The sequence below is a fragment of the Schistocerca serialis genome, chromosome 6 (assembly GCF_023864345.2).
Source record: "Schistocerca serialis cubense isolate TAMUIC-IGC-003099 chromosome 6, iqSchSeri2.2, whole genome shotgun sequence".
Lineage (NCBI taxonomy): Eukaryota > Metazoa > Arthropoda > Insecta > Orthoptera > Acrididae > Schistocerca > Schistocerca serialis.
Genome location: NC_064643.1, coordinates 615304145 through 615320104, shown reverse-complemented (window position 1 = coordinate 615320104; position 15960 = coordinate 615304145). Strand labels below are relative to the sequence as shown.

The 15960-nt window shown below is 47.4% G+C and overlaps 1 protein-coding gene across 1 annotated transcript in view; it reads left to right on the top strand.

The window, feature by feature from the left end:
• LOC126484247 (uncharacterized) overlaps positions 1-10637 on the top strand; it is a 364456-nt gene extending 353819 nt beyond the window's left edge. The window contains exons 8-9 of the mRNA XM_050107663.1: positions 10270-10436; positions 10523-10637. Of these exons, the coding sequence (XP_049963620.1) occupies positions 10270-10397 (128 nt within the window). The 3' untranslated portion in view covers positions 10398-10436; positions 10523-10637. The remainder of the gene's footprint in view (positions 1-10269; positions 10437-10522) is intronic.
• The last annotated feature ends 5323 nt before the right edge of the window (positions 10638-15960 follow it).

The following is a 15960-nucleotide window of genomic DNA, read 5'->3' as shown; positions in this document are numbered from 1 at the left end:
TCAACGCACTTGGTCCATCGTTGTACAAGATTCCTGATGCCCTCATAAAAGAAGGTTCTAGGTTGAGCTGCAAGTCAAGAATGCACCGCTTCTTTCACTGCTTCATCCGAGGCAAATCGACAGCCCCTTAATGCCTGTTTGAGTGGACCAAACAAGTGGTATTCAGAAGGAACAAGATCGGGACTATATGAAGGGTGATCCAGTACTTAAAATTTGAATTTGTGGAGCATTTCAGCAGTGTGAGCAGCAGACGGGCATTGTCGTGCAACAACACAAAACCTTTCACCTTCTGACAGCAATCCTCGGCGTTTGCTTAGAATTGCAGGCTTTATCTTGGCACAGATACATCAAATGATCTCGTAAGCTATATCATCATAATTATCGTTATCAGGAGAAATAAAACTGACGTTCTACGAAACTGAGCGTGAAATGTCAGATACCTTAATCAGGCATGTTGGTTAGAAAATTTAGAAAGGGAAATGGATACGTTAAAGTTACATACAGTGAGAATTAGTGAAGTTCGGTGGCAGGAGGAACAAGACTTCTGGTCAGGTGAATACAGGGTTATAAATACAAAATGAAGTAGGGGTAATGCAGAAATAGATTTAATAATGAATAAAAAAATAGGAGGGCGGGCAAGCTACTGCAAACAGCGTAGTGAACGGGTTATTGTGGCCGTGATAGATACGAAGCCTACGCCTACCAAAGTAGTACAAGTCTGTATGCCAATTAGCTCCGCATATGACGAAGAGATTGTTTAAATATATGATAAGATGAAATAAATGATTCAGATAGTGAAGGTAGACGAAAATTTAATAGTCATGGATGACTGGAATTCGATTGTAGGAAAAGGAAGAGAAGGAAAGGTAGTAGGTGAATATGGAATGGGGGTAAGAAATGAAACAGGAAGCCGCCTTGTAGAATTTTGCACAGATAATAATTTAATCATATGTAACACTTGGTTCACGGATCTTGAAAGAAGGATGCATACATGGAGGAGGCCTGTAGACACTGGAATATTTCAGATAGATTATATAATGGTAGACAGAGATTTATCAACCAGGTTTTAAATTGTAACACTTTTCCAGGGGCAAGTGTGGACTCTACCACAATCTATTGGATATGAGCTGTAGATTAAAACTGAAGAAACTGTAAAAAGGTGGGAATTGTAAGGAGATGGGACCTGGATAAACTAAAAGAACCGAAGGTTATAGAGAGTTTCTGGGGGAGCATTAGGGAACGATTGACAGGAATGGGGCAAAGAAATACAGTAGAAGAAGAATGGGTTGCTTTGAGAGATGAAATAGTGAACCCAACAGAGGATCAAGTAGGTATAAAGAAGAGGGCTAGTAGAAATCCTTGGATAACAGAAGGTATATTGAATTTAAATGATGAAAGGAGAAAATATAAAAATGCTGTAATTGAAGCAGTCAAAAAGGAACACAAACGTCTAGAAATGAGATCGACAGGAAGTGCAAAATGACTAAGCAGGGATGGTAGACGACAAATATACGGATGTAGATACATACCTCACTAGGGGTAAGGTAGGTACTGCCTACAGAAAAATTAAAGACATCTTTGGAGAAAAGAGAACCCCTTGTATGAATATAAGGAGCTCAGATGGAAACACGTTTCTAAGCAAAGAAGGAAAAGCAGAAAGGTGGAAGGAGTATATGGAGGGTCTGTACAAGTGCGATGTACTTGGGGACAATATTATGGAAATAGTCCCCCTGCGGGTCCGGGGATTAGAATAGGCCCGTGGTATTCCTGCCTGTCGTAAGAGGCGACTAAAAGGAGTCCATCCCCCTCACGGGGGTAGTTAGCGCCTGCGTCCGGAGACGGACGGTTCCACGACCTATCATCGTGGTCTTTTTGGTTTTTCACTTCTCGTTTCTTCCTTCCTTTTGTTGGTTCCTTTCTTTGCTCTTCTCCACCTCACTATCTTCCTTACTCTTTCCCTTGACTTCTCCTTGCCTTCTCATTGCCTTTTTCTCCTTGCCTTCTCATTGCCTTTTTCTCCTTGCCTTCTCATTGCCTTTTTCTCCTTGCCTTCTCATAGCCTTCTTCTCCTTGCCTTCTCATTGCCTTCTTCTCCTTGCCTTCTCATTGCCTTCTTCTCCTTGCCTTCTCATTGCCTTCTTCTCCTTGCTTTCTCATTGCCTTCTTCTCCTTGCCTTCTCTGGTCTCCGCCTCGGCGTTTGAGACAGTCTGTCCTCTTTCTCCCTCTCTCTCTTCTTTTTCCTCTTCTTCCTTCCTCCCTGTGCGTGCCTGAAGGCCGGCCCACGCGTTCGCACGCGTAGCCGGTGACGGGGTAACGCGTAAGTCCCCGCCCTGGGTAGACATGTAAGGCACGCGCGTACCCCCTGGTAAAGGCCAGGCCCGGGGAGGGGTGATTGCCTGAGCTGATACCTTCTGTCCATGCCGATTGGTCCCTCCGTCTGTTTCTCGGGAGGTGTGACCTGAGGTGTAAACATTCACCTAAGGCGGGAGTGTCCTCTGAGAGGGTCCCCACAAGGAAGGAGCGCGCCATCGGAGACGCTGGCAATCATGGGGGATTCCTCCGCAATGGATTCTACTCCATCTCTTTCGACTTCGACCCAAAAACGGAAACGTGACCAGCCAACAGTGACAAAAGTACTACCGCCTGCCCCACAGTTCCTCGTAGTTTCTCGATCTGAGGACGGAAAGGATTTTTCCTCTGTCAACCCTTTCGTTATTCAGAAGGGCGTAGATGCCATAGCCGGATCTGTCAAATCTTGTACCAGGTTGCGTAACGGCACCTTATTACTAGAAACTGAGAGTGCCTTTCAGGCACAAAAACTGCTTCGGGCCACCCTCCTGTACACATTCCCTGTCCGGGTGGAGGCCCACCGAACTTTGAATTCGTCTCGTGGTGTAGTCTATACTAGCTCCCTCGACGGATTGACTGACGAGGAGCTTCAATCATTCCTCGCTGAGCAGGGCGTGACGGCTGTCCATAGGGTCATGAAAAAGGTCAACAATGACCTTGTACCGACCCGGACAATTTTCTTGACCTTCGATAGTGTTAAGCTGCCATCGCGCATCAAGGCGGGCTACGAGGTTATTTCTGTTCGCCCCTATGTCCCGACACCTACGCGCTGCTACCAGTGTCAGCGTTTCAATCACACTCGACAGTCTTGTTCCAATGCGGCTAAATGTGTCACTTGTGGCAGGGATGCCCATGAGGGTGACTGTCCACCTCCGTCTCCTCGTTGTGTGAACTGTCAGGGTGACCCATCCGCATCCTCCCGCGACTGTCCTGTCTATAAGGAAGAACGCTGTATCCAAGAAATTCGGGTCAAAGAGAAAGTGTCCACCTCGGCTGCTCGCAAGCTATTGGCTAGTAGGAAGCCCACGCTGCTCCCAGCGGGGAAATACAGTACTGTCCTCGCCTCTCCTCGGACTACCCGGGAGGTAGCAACCCAGACATGCGATCTGACCTTCAGCACCACGGTCGTCCGTTCGGCCAGTGCTAAGATCGCGCGGTCGACGTCTCCTCTTCCTCCCATCACCCCACAGACACGAGCACCTTCCTCAGCTTCTGCTAAGACGAAGACATCGAAGTCAGATGCACGGGCCTTCAAGAAGGAACCATCCCGTGCAGACTTCCTCCGTACCTCGACCTCCCAGCCTTCGACCGGTACTTCCACTACACGTCCTTCCAAAAAGGCGCATAGGAAGCACAGTTCTCCTTCTCCGCCACGGCGCATTTCTTCTCCTGCGCCACCCAGCGGTTGCCGCCCCAGGCCGTCATCCGTTTCGCCTGGCCGCACCGCTGGTAGCCGTACATCTGGCCGTTCACTGGCGGAGGAAGCTCCCCCTCCCGGCCATCCTCCCGAGATGGCCGATGACCCTATAGACCCAATGGACGATGACTGTCCGCCTACTGATAGCGGCGGCAGTGCTCGCTCGAAGCCGGGCCCTAAGCGGCCTTCGAGGTGACCACTTCTCTCATCTTCCTTTTCTTACGATGGCACTTATTCACTGGAATATTCGCAGCATTCGCTCCAACCGAGAGGACTTGAAGTTGCTGCTCCGCTGGCACCGTCCGCTCGTCGTAGCCCTCCAGGAAACGAAGCTACGCCCATGCGATCAAATTGCCTTGGCACACTACACCTCTGTGCGTTTTGACCTACCCCCTGTGGTAGGTATCCCAGCTCATGGAGAGGTTATGTTGCTGGTCCGGGATGATATTTACTACGATCCCATCACGTTGCACACCGGCCTGCAGGCAGTTGCCATCCGCATTACTCTCCCCACTTTTACGTTTTCCTTTTGTACCGTTTACACTCCATCGTGATCTGCCGTTACCAGGGCAGACGTGATGCAACTTATTGCTCAGCTACCTGCCCCATTTTTGTTAACTGGAGACTTCAATGCCCACCATCCCCTTTGGGGCTATCCAGCATCCTGCCCGAGGGGCTCCTTGTTAGCAGACCTTTTCAACCAGCTCGATCTTGTCTGCCTCAATACTGGCGCCCCCACTTTTCTTTCGGACACATCTCACACCTATTCCCATTTAGACCTCTCTATATGTACTCCCCAACTTGCACGCCGGTTTGAGTGGTATGCACTTTCTGATACATATTCGAGCGACCACTTCCCGTGTGTTATCCATCTCCTGCAGCATACCCCCTCTCCGTGCTTCTCTAATTGGACCATCTCCAAGGCAGACTGGGGGCTCTTCTCTTCCAGGGCGACCTTTCAGGATCAAACCTTTACAAGCTGCGATCGTCAGGTCGCACACCTCCCGGAAGTCATTCTCGCTGCTGCTGAATATTCCATCCCTCACCCTCCTTCTCCACGTCGCGTACCGGTCCCCTGGTGGACCGCAGGATGTAGAGACGCTTTACGTGCTCGTCGACGTGCTTTACGCACATTTAAACGCCACCCTACACTGGCGAATTGTATCAATTATAAACGATTACGTGCTCAGTGTCGTCGTATTATCAAAGAAAGCAAGAAAGCCAGCTGGGCTGCTTTCACAAGCACCTTCAACAGTTTTACTCCTTCTTCTGTTGTCTGGGGTAGCCTGCGCCGGCTATCTGGCACTAAGGTCCCCTCACCAGTTTCTGGCTTGAAGGTCGCGAATGACGTCCTTGTGGCCCCTGAGGCTGTCTCAATGCCTTCGGCCGCTTTTTCGTAGAGGTTTCGAGCTCCGCTCATTACCACCCTGCCTTCCTCCCCCGCAAACAGGCAGAGGAGGCTAGGCCACCTAACTTCCGCTCCTCGAATTGTGAAAGTTATAATGCCCCATTCACCATGCGGGAACTCGAAAACGCACTTGGCCGATCACGGTCCTCTGCTCCAGGGCCAGATTCTATTCATATTCAGATGCTGAAGAACCTTTCTCCTGCGGGTAAAGATTTTCTTCTTCGTACATACAATCGCATCTGGATTGAGGGACATGTTCCCGCATGCTGGCGCGAGTCTATTGTTGTCCCGATTCCTAAGCCGGGGAAGGACAAGCACTTGCCTTCCAGTTATCGACCTATCTCGCTTACCAGCTGTGTCTGTAAAGTGATGGAGCGAATGGTTAACTCTCGATTGGTTTGGCTGCTCGAGTCTCGACGCCTACTTACCAATGTACAATGTGGATTTCGTAGGCGCCGCTCTGCTGTTGACCATCTGGTTACCTTGTCGACCTTCATTATGAATAACTTCTTGCGGAAGCGCCCGACCGCGGCTGTGTTCTTTGATTTGGAGAAGGCTTACGACACCTGTTGGAAGGCGGGCATTCTCCGCACCATGCATACATGGGGCCTTCGCGGTCGCCTCCCTCTTTTTATTCGTTCCTTTTTAATGGATCGACAGTTCAGGGTACGTGTGGGTTCTGTCCTGTCCGACACCTTTCGCCAGGAGAATGGGGTGCCACAGGGCTCAGTTTCGAGCGTCGCCCTCTTCGCCATCGCGATCAATCCAATAATGGATTGCCTCCCAGCTGATGTATCAGGCTCCCTTTTCGTGGACGATTTTACCATCTATTGCAGCGCGCAGTGTACACGTGTCCTGGACCGCTGTCTTCAGCGTTCTCTTGACCGTCTTTACTCCTGGAGTGTCGCCAATGGCTTCCGTTTTTCTGCCGAGAAGACGGTCTGTATTAACTTCTGGCGCTACAAAGAGTTTCTCCCACCATCCTTACGACTCGGTCCCGTTGCTCTCCCAATCGTGGAGACAACCAAATTTTTAAGCCTTACATTTGACAGGAAACTTAGCTGGTCTCCACATGTGTCATATTTGGCCGCCCGTTGTACCCGTTCTTTAAATGTCCTCCGTGTTCTCAGTGGTCTGTCGTGGGGAGCGGATCGAACCGTCCTACTTCGTCTATATCGGTCGATCGTCCGCTCCAAGCTGGATTATGGGAGCTTCGTAAACTCCTCTGCACGGCCATCCATCTTACGCCGCCTCAACTCCATACAACATCGGGGTTTACGACTTGCGATCGGAGCATTTTATACCAGTCCCGTAGAGAGTCTTCATGCTGACGCTGGCGAACTGCCACTCACCTACCGGCGCGATATACTGCTTTGTCGGTATGCCTGTCGGCTACTGTCAATGCCCGACCATCCGTCTTATCGTTCCTTTTTTGACGACTCTCTTGACCGTCAATACGGGTTGTATGTCTCTGCCCTGCTACCCCCTGGAGTTCGCTTTCGTCGCCTCCTTCAACACCTTAATTTTTCACTCCCTGCAACCTTTCGAGTGGGCGAGAGCCGCACGCCACCTTGGCTCCAGGCTCAGGTCCGCGTACACCTTGACCTCAGCTCGCTCCCAAAAGAGGTCACCCCCGGTTCGGTCTACCACTCCCGTTTTTTGGAACTTCGTTCGAAGTTCATCGACATGACTTTCATTTATACAGATGGCTCTAAGACCAATGACGGGGTCGGGTGTTCCTTTATTGTCGAGGCACAAAGTTTCAAATACCGGCTCCATGGTCATTGTTCGGTCTTCACAGCTGAGCTCTTTGCCCTCTACCAGGCTGTTCTTTACATCTGCCGCCACCGACATTCCGCTTATGTCATCTGCTCAGATTCCCTGAGCGCCATCCAGAGCCTCAGTGATCCGTACCCGGTTCACCCTTTCGTACACCGGATCCAACGCTCTCTTCAGCAGCTGGTGGACGTCGGTTCTCCAGTTAGCTTTATGTGGGTTCCTGGCCATGTCGGTATCCCTGGGAACGAAGCTGCAGATGCCGCGGCCAAGGCTGCGGTCCTCCAGCCTCGGACAGCTTCTTGTTGCGTCCCTTCGTCCGATTTTAGCAGGGTGATTTGTCAGCGCATCTTATCTCTGTGGCATGCCGATTGGGCTGCACTTACCGGCAACAAGCTTCGGGCCTTAAAACCTCTTCCCGTGGCTTGGACGTCCTCCTCACGCCCTTCTCGGTGGGAGGAGGTCGTTTTAGCCCGGTTAAGAATTGGACACTGCCGGTTCAGCCATCGCCATCTGCTGACGGCTGCGCCGGCGCCGTTCTGCCCATGTGGGCACTTGCTGACGGTTAGACACATTTTAATGTCCTGTCCAGATCTTAACACACTGCGCCTCGATCTTAACCTGCCAAATACTTTCGATGCCATTTTAGCGGATGACCCACGAGCAGCTGCTCGTGTTCTTCGTTTTATCAATTTGACAAACCTCGCTAAGGACATTTGATGATGCTGTTTTTTAATCCTATGCCTGTCAGTCTGTCTTTTATCGTGTTTTCCCTTTTAGTTGTTGTGGTCAACTTGTGCCTCGCGGTGCATTCTTAGAGTAGTCAGGGCGCTAATGACCATTGAAGTTGTGCGCCTAAAACCACAAAAAAAAAAAAAAAAAAAAAAATTATGGAAATAGAATAGGATGTAGATGAAATGAAATGGGAGATATGATACTGCGTGAAGAGTTTGACACAGCACTGAAAGACCTGAGTCGAAACAAGGCCTCAGCAGTAGACAACATTCCATTAGAACTACTGACATCCTTGAGAAAGTCAGCCCTGACAAAACTCTATCATCTGGAGAGCAAGATGTGTGAGACAGGCGAAATACCCTCAGATATCAAGAAGAATATAATAATTCGTATCCCAAAGAAAGCAGGTGTTGACAGATATGAAATTTACCGAACTATCGGTTTAATAAGTCACGGCTTCAAAATACTAACGCGATTTCTTTACAGACGAATGCGAAAACTGGTTGAAGACGACTTCGGGGAAGATGAGTTTGGATTACATGGAAATATAGTAACACGTGAAGCAATACTGACCCTACGACTCATCGTGGAAGATAGATTAGGGAAAGGCAAACCTACATTTCTACCATTTGTAGACTTAGAGAAAGCTGTTGACAATGTTACTGGATTATTCTCTATCAAAGTCAGAAGGCGGCAGGGCAAAATACGGGGAGCGAAAGGCTATTTACAATTTGTACAGAAGCCAGATGGCACTTATAAGAGTCCTGAGGCATGAAAGGGAAGCGGTGATTGGCAAGAGAGTGAGACAGGGTTGTAGGTTATCCCCGATGTTATTCAATCTGTATATTGATCAAGAAGTATAGGAAACAAAAGAAAAATCCGGAGTAGGAATTGAAATCCATGGAGATGAAATAAGAACTTTGAGGTACGCCGATTACATTATAATTCTGTCAGGGCAGCAAAGGACGTGGAAGAGCTGTTGATTGGGAGGGACATTGTCTTGAAAGGAGGATAAACGTAAGATGGATATCAACAAAAGCAAAACGAGTATAGTGGAGTCTAGTCGAATTAAGTCGGGTGATGGTGAGGGAATTAGATTATAAAATGAGAGACGTAAAGTAGTAAATGAGTTTTGCGATTTGGGGAGCAAATTAACTGATGATGGTCGAAGCAGAGAGGATATAGAATGTAGACTGGCAATGGCAAGGAAAGCGTTTCTGAAGAAGAGAAATTTGTTAACATCTAGTATAGTTTTAAGTGTCAGAAAATCGTTTCCAAATATATTTGTATGGAGTGTAGCCATGTATGGAAGCGAAACATGCGCGTTAAATAGTTTGCAGAAGAACAGAATAGAAGCTTTCAAAATGTGGTACTACACAAGAAAGCTGAAGGTCAAATAGGTAGATTATATACCCAAGGAGGAGGTATTGAATTTAATTTGGGAGAAGAGAAATTTGTGGCACAACTTGACTAGAAGAAGGGATCGGTTGGTAGGACATGTTCTGAGGCATCAAGACATCCCCAATTTAGTATTGGGGGAGGGGGGGGGGGTCAGTGTGAAGGGCAAAAATCGTAGAGGGAGGCCAAGTGATGGATACACTAAGCATATTCCGAAGGATCTAGGTTGTAGTAGGTGCTGGGGGATGAAGATACTTGCACAGGATAGAGTAGCATGGAGAGGTGCATCAAACCATTCTCTGGACTGAAGACCACAACAACATCATTAACAAAAATAAAAATAAGAGTAACGAGAATTTTCTGCGTTTGAAAAATGCAAACAATAATATAAACTGTTGTGTTGTATTCCACAGCTGTGTCAGAGAAACGTGGAGTGGTATTTGTCAGTATTCTAACTTATTTGGTGTGGCCCGCCACGATTGTACTGATCTCTTTACCTCTCGGTACCAATATCAAGTCTTATATAGATGTATCTCAATCCTAGTTCTCCAATAAAGGTTTTATTTTGCTATCACGTGAGTTGACTGCTTATGCCTTAGCTCATCTTCTGTGGTCCTGTCACTTTCTGAAGTGTTTTCCACACGTTCCTTTCCTCACCGATACTGCTGACTCCATGTAAAAAGAAATGTATCCAGCACACTCAAAGACATAAGTCCAGTTGTGTTTAAGGACACGTTCGGGCCCTCTTAGCCACTTTGCCGGATCCTCTCTTATCAGACTGATTAATTTTCAGCACCCGTCCGTAAGGCACCTCTAACACTTTGATTTTCTTCTTCTCTGTTTATCATACACGCCGTTATTCACTTCCATATAACGTTGTATTCCGACCGTACACTCGCAGAAATGTCTCCCTGAAATGAAACCTATTACTGATTCTAGAATTCTTGTGGCAAAGAAAGCCCTCTTAGCCTATCTTATTGTTGTCATATTACCTCCTCATAGGAGAAACCCTTCATCCCATCACTTCCTTACTCCACTGATAGACGCTAAATATATTTGTGCTGTTCGTCACTATCTTCACCTTCAATTGGTTTATTTTCAACCAGTGCGACGCCTAAACCAGCTGAACACTAAGTTGAAGGAAAAAGACTGCGTTTCTGTAGCTACATGTTCTTCCCTCGTCAGGAGACAACACGGCGGCGATCCAGCGGCAGGAGGCTTCCCGGGCGCGGCGCCTGCACCCCCACCTCGCGGCCGGGGGGCACGACCTCTCCCTTGCGCTCTTCGCCGTCGCCTGCAGCCTCTACTGCTGACATCTGCCGGCGGTGTGAAGTGTTCCTCGGCTTCTCATGGTGGCCTTTGTGTTTCGGTATATGTCAGTTACACGTGGCATCCGCCACCCTGTGTCTTACTGAACCATACGGTTTTGCTCTTCCAGAGATGAAGGCACTCACACGGACCCCTGAATGTCCTCAAGAGGCTGTCGTCTCAAAGCGGCCTGCTCATCACAATACGCAACTGGACTGTCGGAACATCACTGAGGATCTGAAGAGGTAACGTGGTTGGTTCCTTAAATCTGTCTTTTGGAAAGTATCAACATAACAAGTACAGAAAACATAGGCAGAAACACACACAAATATAGTTATTAAGTAAAAACTGATATTTCTGTTCCGGTATACGTCCTTGCTACAGAAGGAACTCTTAAAGAGAAACATCTTTAATCTACATTTCGAAAAAACCTATTCCGTTTGTCACAAATTTTATTTCCATGGTAGTTCGCCCGTTTCTGTGCTAAAGCTAAATCTATTATAGATCAATATAGATAATTTTTCCTTCTAGTGTTGTAATTATATCTATTAGGCTCAAGATCAAATGGATTGTTGGCAACATATCTCGTCAAATACGTCAATAAATGTACTGTGAGGCTGTGGTTAATAATCATAGCTGCTTAAACACATATCTGCTAGATGTGCTTCTGTTAACTCCGCACATGATTCTCATAGCTCTCATTAGTGCAAAGAAGACTTTTGCGTAATTGAACTGGTACCCTAGAACATTATGGCGTAAGTGAGTGATAATAGGGTAAGTATGTTACTTTACCGACTTCCGCATCCTCAGATTGGTAATTCTACTTATCGTTAAACTAGCCGAATGTAAAGATGTTCGCAGGCCTTGCACTGTGTTGTATTGTATTGAACTGGGGACCTAGAAACGACGGAGAGGCTTTGTCCCCTCCGTAGCCGTCAGTGGTTCACAACCCCATAACAGTCGACAGCAGTCCACTCACCCCATCGCCGCCCAACACCGAACCCAGGGTTATTGAGAGGTTCGGCCACCAGTGGAACCCCCAGGAACGTCTCACACCAGGCGAGTGTAGCCCCAAATGTTTGCGTGTTCCAGGAAATATCGTGTACGCGTCCGTGGAGACAGTGTTTCCACGGCAATCGTCGACATAGTGAAACTAGGGCAGAATGAGGGGAAACAGCCCACATTCGCCGAAGCAGCTCGAAAACCGCCTTAAAAACCATCCACAGGCTGGCCGGCACACCAGACCTCGACACTAATTCGCTGGGCGGATTCGTGGCGCGGACCGGCACGCCTTCCCGCTCCGGAAATCAGTGCGTTACACCGCACGGCTAAGTGTGCGGGCTTTTTGCAGAAATACTGTATGGTTCGTCCAGTGAAGGTTTCATCAATATGCGCACCACAGAACTTAGAACTTTCTAACTTGTTTATTACTCTGACCAGTGACATTAATGGCAGAAGCAGTTGGCCACATTTCTGAGCGTGTGCCGCTGCGTGACGTGCGGGAAGAGAGTCTCTAAGGTTCCATATCAACTCGAGTACCGTCACCAACTGCGCCGTAGTTCTTGGTTAACTATCCATGACGCGTACAGCCCGATCGAGATCCAACCTCTTTGAAACACGAAAGTGCTAGGGAAAAGCACACTAGGTGTAGGGCTGGTCATGGTCCCCAAGGATAGGTGCAGATTGTTGTTGATACCTCCAGCCATCCAAAATAACCATATCACGGAAACATTCCCCAGAACAAAACGCTCTCTCCTCAAGTAATAGTTGCACGTTGTTTTATTTCGAAAGTTTCACGCTGTAGGTGCCAGCGGCCATCAGTGCGATGGAACATAAAGCTTGAGTCATCTGAAAAGTACAAGTGTCACCCCTCACTGGACGTCCAGTTCCGGTTCTGGCATGCAATTTGCAGCCTCCGTCGCCGATGAATAGTAGTCAGTATGGATGCATAAACGAGGCGCATGCTGCGACGACCCAAAAGCGGCAACGGTTGCTGAACGGTTGTTGAGGGGACACAGTTGATAGCGCCTTGATTAATCTGGGCGGCCAGTTCGTCAGCAGATCCACGTCTATTCTCCCTTACGCGTGTCCGCAGCCGTCGTTCACTGCTGTCATGCATGACACGTGGTTCGCTACCGTTGGCTTAACAGCACTATTTCGCCCCGCTTGATATACTTTAGCTACGGCGGCACGCGAACAGTTTACAGACTTAGCCGTTTCGGAATGCTTCCACCTTTGGCTACGAAGCCAATGATCATGCCCTTTTGCACGTCGGATAAATTTCTGCGTTTCCTCATTACTACAACGACTGCACTTTTTATAGTCTCAACACCTGCCATCCGTAAGTGGTTACTGCAAGTTGACGTCGAACATAGGCGGTGCTCACGCTGATGTGAGTGGACCGTGTATTTATTATTTCCACAGAATGTGGATATTTTAGACAGTGTGAAAATGGGTGAGCTACGTTTCTCAACGTTTCACTCTAATGGCTCTGTCATCCGAAAAAAGGAGTGATTGTGCCACTTCATTAAAATATAGTCGCAGGTCATTAACGTAAAACAGGAACAGTTGTGGGTCAACGATTGACCCGGTGGTACTATAATGAGAATACATTCTCATGCAGATGATGGATCATCACTCTTTCCATTACTCTAACAGCTTGTGGTAACTTTCTTCGTGCTTTTACTTAAATAACAACTGATTCAAGCAGGTGCTGAATTGACTGTGTCACAAAAACTTAACCTCTATGATAGGGTGTTAATATTGAGAGTGAAGCCATTTTCCAAGTGCGGCGTATTCTTTTATTTTCCGTGCAACTGACCAACTTCAACCGTGGATTATATTCTAGAGCATGTCTTAATTTTCCAGTTTCATGTGATGTGAAACTGGAAACTTTATACAAGTGCCTGAAACTCACCTGCAGCTGAAATTGGCAAAAAGCATCGAAAATAAAAAGAACACTGTCTACAGAAACAAAATTTCAAATTTTATGACTGACACAATCAAATGAACAGTTACACATAACATTAAAGCGCAAGAGAGTGGGGACTCTAAGGTGTAATGCTCGCTAATGTATTTCGTAATCTACTCAATCAGGTCGTGTAAAGAAGTTCGAGGACGTTGGATACCCAGCACAGTTTGCAGCTGGTGTAACACTGCGTCTAACAAATCGATACGGTTAAAGTTGACAGAGCGATCAGGACACGTACTTTAGCCTAAGGGATTAGTCGCCGTCAATCTTTATCCTTTAACTGCAGCTTATCCCTTATCTTAACGGGAGCGACATCTTAATCTGGATTAGGCAGTGTTACTAGCACAGGCAGACAAGATTCGCTTCCTGTCGCTACCCTGGGATTGGCACATTAATCTAGACACACCAGGGTTACTGGTGCAGGTGGGGTGGTCTGATACTCTTCGAGTGACCACCCCCTTCTCCAGTATGGAATTTGTGTAGCCCTTTCTGTCTTCGTCAAATATTATCGACCTGAAAGTGGGAGAAAGTTTTTGAAGTGTCTGGTAATCGTGTAACTGAGACAGGACGCATGTACCAGTTCACCTCGTCGGTTCTCGGAAACGACACGAGCAAAATCCAGGGTGGCTCGCACACCACCCCAGGTCATTAATTCGCCGGGCGGATTACATCTGCCATCAGAACGGCTCCTCGAATCAAGGAATCGGCGTGCGAGGCTATCCGGTTGGGTGATTACGTGAAACAAATCCTCTGGATTTTTCTGTATTATCGTTGCAAGGCCGTAAATAATTCCCTTTGATAAGAATGACGGACTTGAACATGTAATTGTACAGTTTTTTCAAGATTTACGAGACGATCTAGTAGTGCTGGAGGGAATTTGTAATTTACCGCAGGAAATGTATCATTGCATCAAAATGTGAGCACATGTAATCCCTTCTTCAGCATGTGCGAGTGTATTGTTAACTGTAACGAGCGGAATCAGTATCGTTTTTCTTGTTAACGTAATGGTTGAAATATGAGCCCAGTGAGATACGGACTTAGTCTAAATGATTCATATACATTTGGACTAACAAGTGAATATTTCATACTGAAAACAGTGGTGGCGGTAATGATACATTCGCAGCGTTATCTCGACAACGGCTCGTTATAGGAACACTTTTACATCTATTATCGTGTATTTTAACCACGTCAATCACGCTAATTATTATGTTGGAAACCTCTGGGGAATGGATAGAGGACTTAAAAAGAGGCAAAATGACCATTTACACGCACCCGGGAAAAAAAATATACACCTGGAATGACGACGATTTTCATCCGATGACCCCACATGTCACCAGGGGGATAGAAGATGTGCATATAATTGTTTCAGCGTCGTCCGTCAACAGACAGCGTAGTGCCATAGGTACCAGAGCGCCATCTGTGTCAACACATTAATAGGCAACGCTCACTGTCAGAAAGCTGGGTGTGGTGAAAACTAGTGAAGCAGGCAGACAATTATGCTATGGCGCTTCCTACAGTCAACTGATCGATCCTGAAAGGGGTGAAATTGTGCCCTTCCGAGTGTCGGGATAGTCCTTTTGAAGAACTGCCACGTGTTGCGTCAGTTGTGAAACGATTCTGGTACCAGTGGTCACGTGAACATTGCTGCAACCGTAGATGGGGTTCTCGACGCCCATGCAGCACAGACGCCCGCCAGGATCGTCTATTTGTAAGGACACAGCCACCACAACACAAATAAGAGGGCTCGTGAGAGTAGATGTATAAATGTTGAGATCATGGCACATATACTTCTAACCCGTCATCCACTCACACCACGACATCGACGTGCAATTCTCGACTGGTGCCGTCAGAGAATTACTTGGAAGATGGAATGGCACGACGTGGTCTTCACCGATGAAAGCAGATTCTCCCGGCACGCAAGTGATGGTCCTTTGCGTGAGCAACGTACACCTGGTGAGCACTGTCTCATAGACTGCATTTGTCCAAGACACACTAGCCCAACCCAAGGCCGTCTTAAGTGCGATAAGCAACTAATCTTCTTCAGCTTTGGTGTATCTGGAGAGGACGCTAATCAGTGATCGGTACATGCAGAATTTTGTCAGAGCAATTCTCTTGCCGATTTGGCAACAGATGGGTGATGTGCTGCTCCAACAAAATAATGCTCGTCTACACATTCCCAACACATGCTCTGCAAGACCTGCGGCAACTTCCCTGCTCAGCACAATCTCTTGACTTGTCTCCTACCAAGCATGTGTAGGATACGATTGGACGAGAAGGGAATCGTCCGTCTCGTCTGCCAATAATTCTCACAGAACCGTGCTACCAGATGGAGCAGGTGTGTCACAGCGTATCGCAGGACAGTATTTCCTATCTGTACGATCGTCTGGGTGCCAGGTAGTGCTCGGATCGACGCCCGTGCTGGCTGCACCATATACTAATCGTGTTTCAGCACAGATCGATACCTGGTACCTTAGAAACAATGGCCCTACTGATCTGTAAATGTAATCATTTCATGTACTCCATATGAACCGTAGCAACAATAAATTTAGAGTAAATTAGAAACCTCAGAAAGGGTGCACGAATTTTTTCCGGCAATG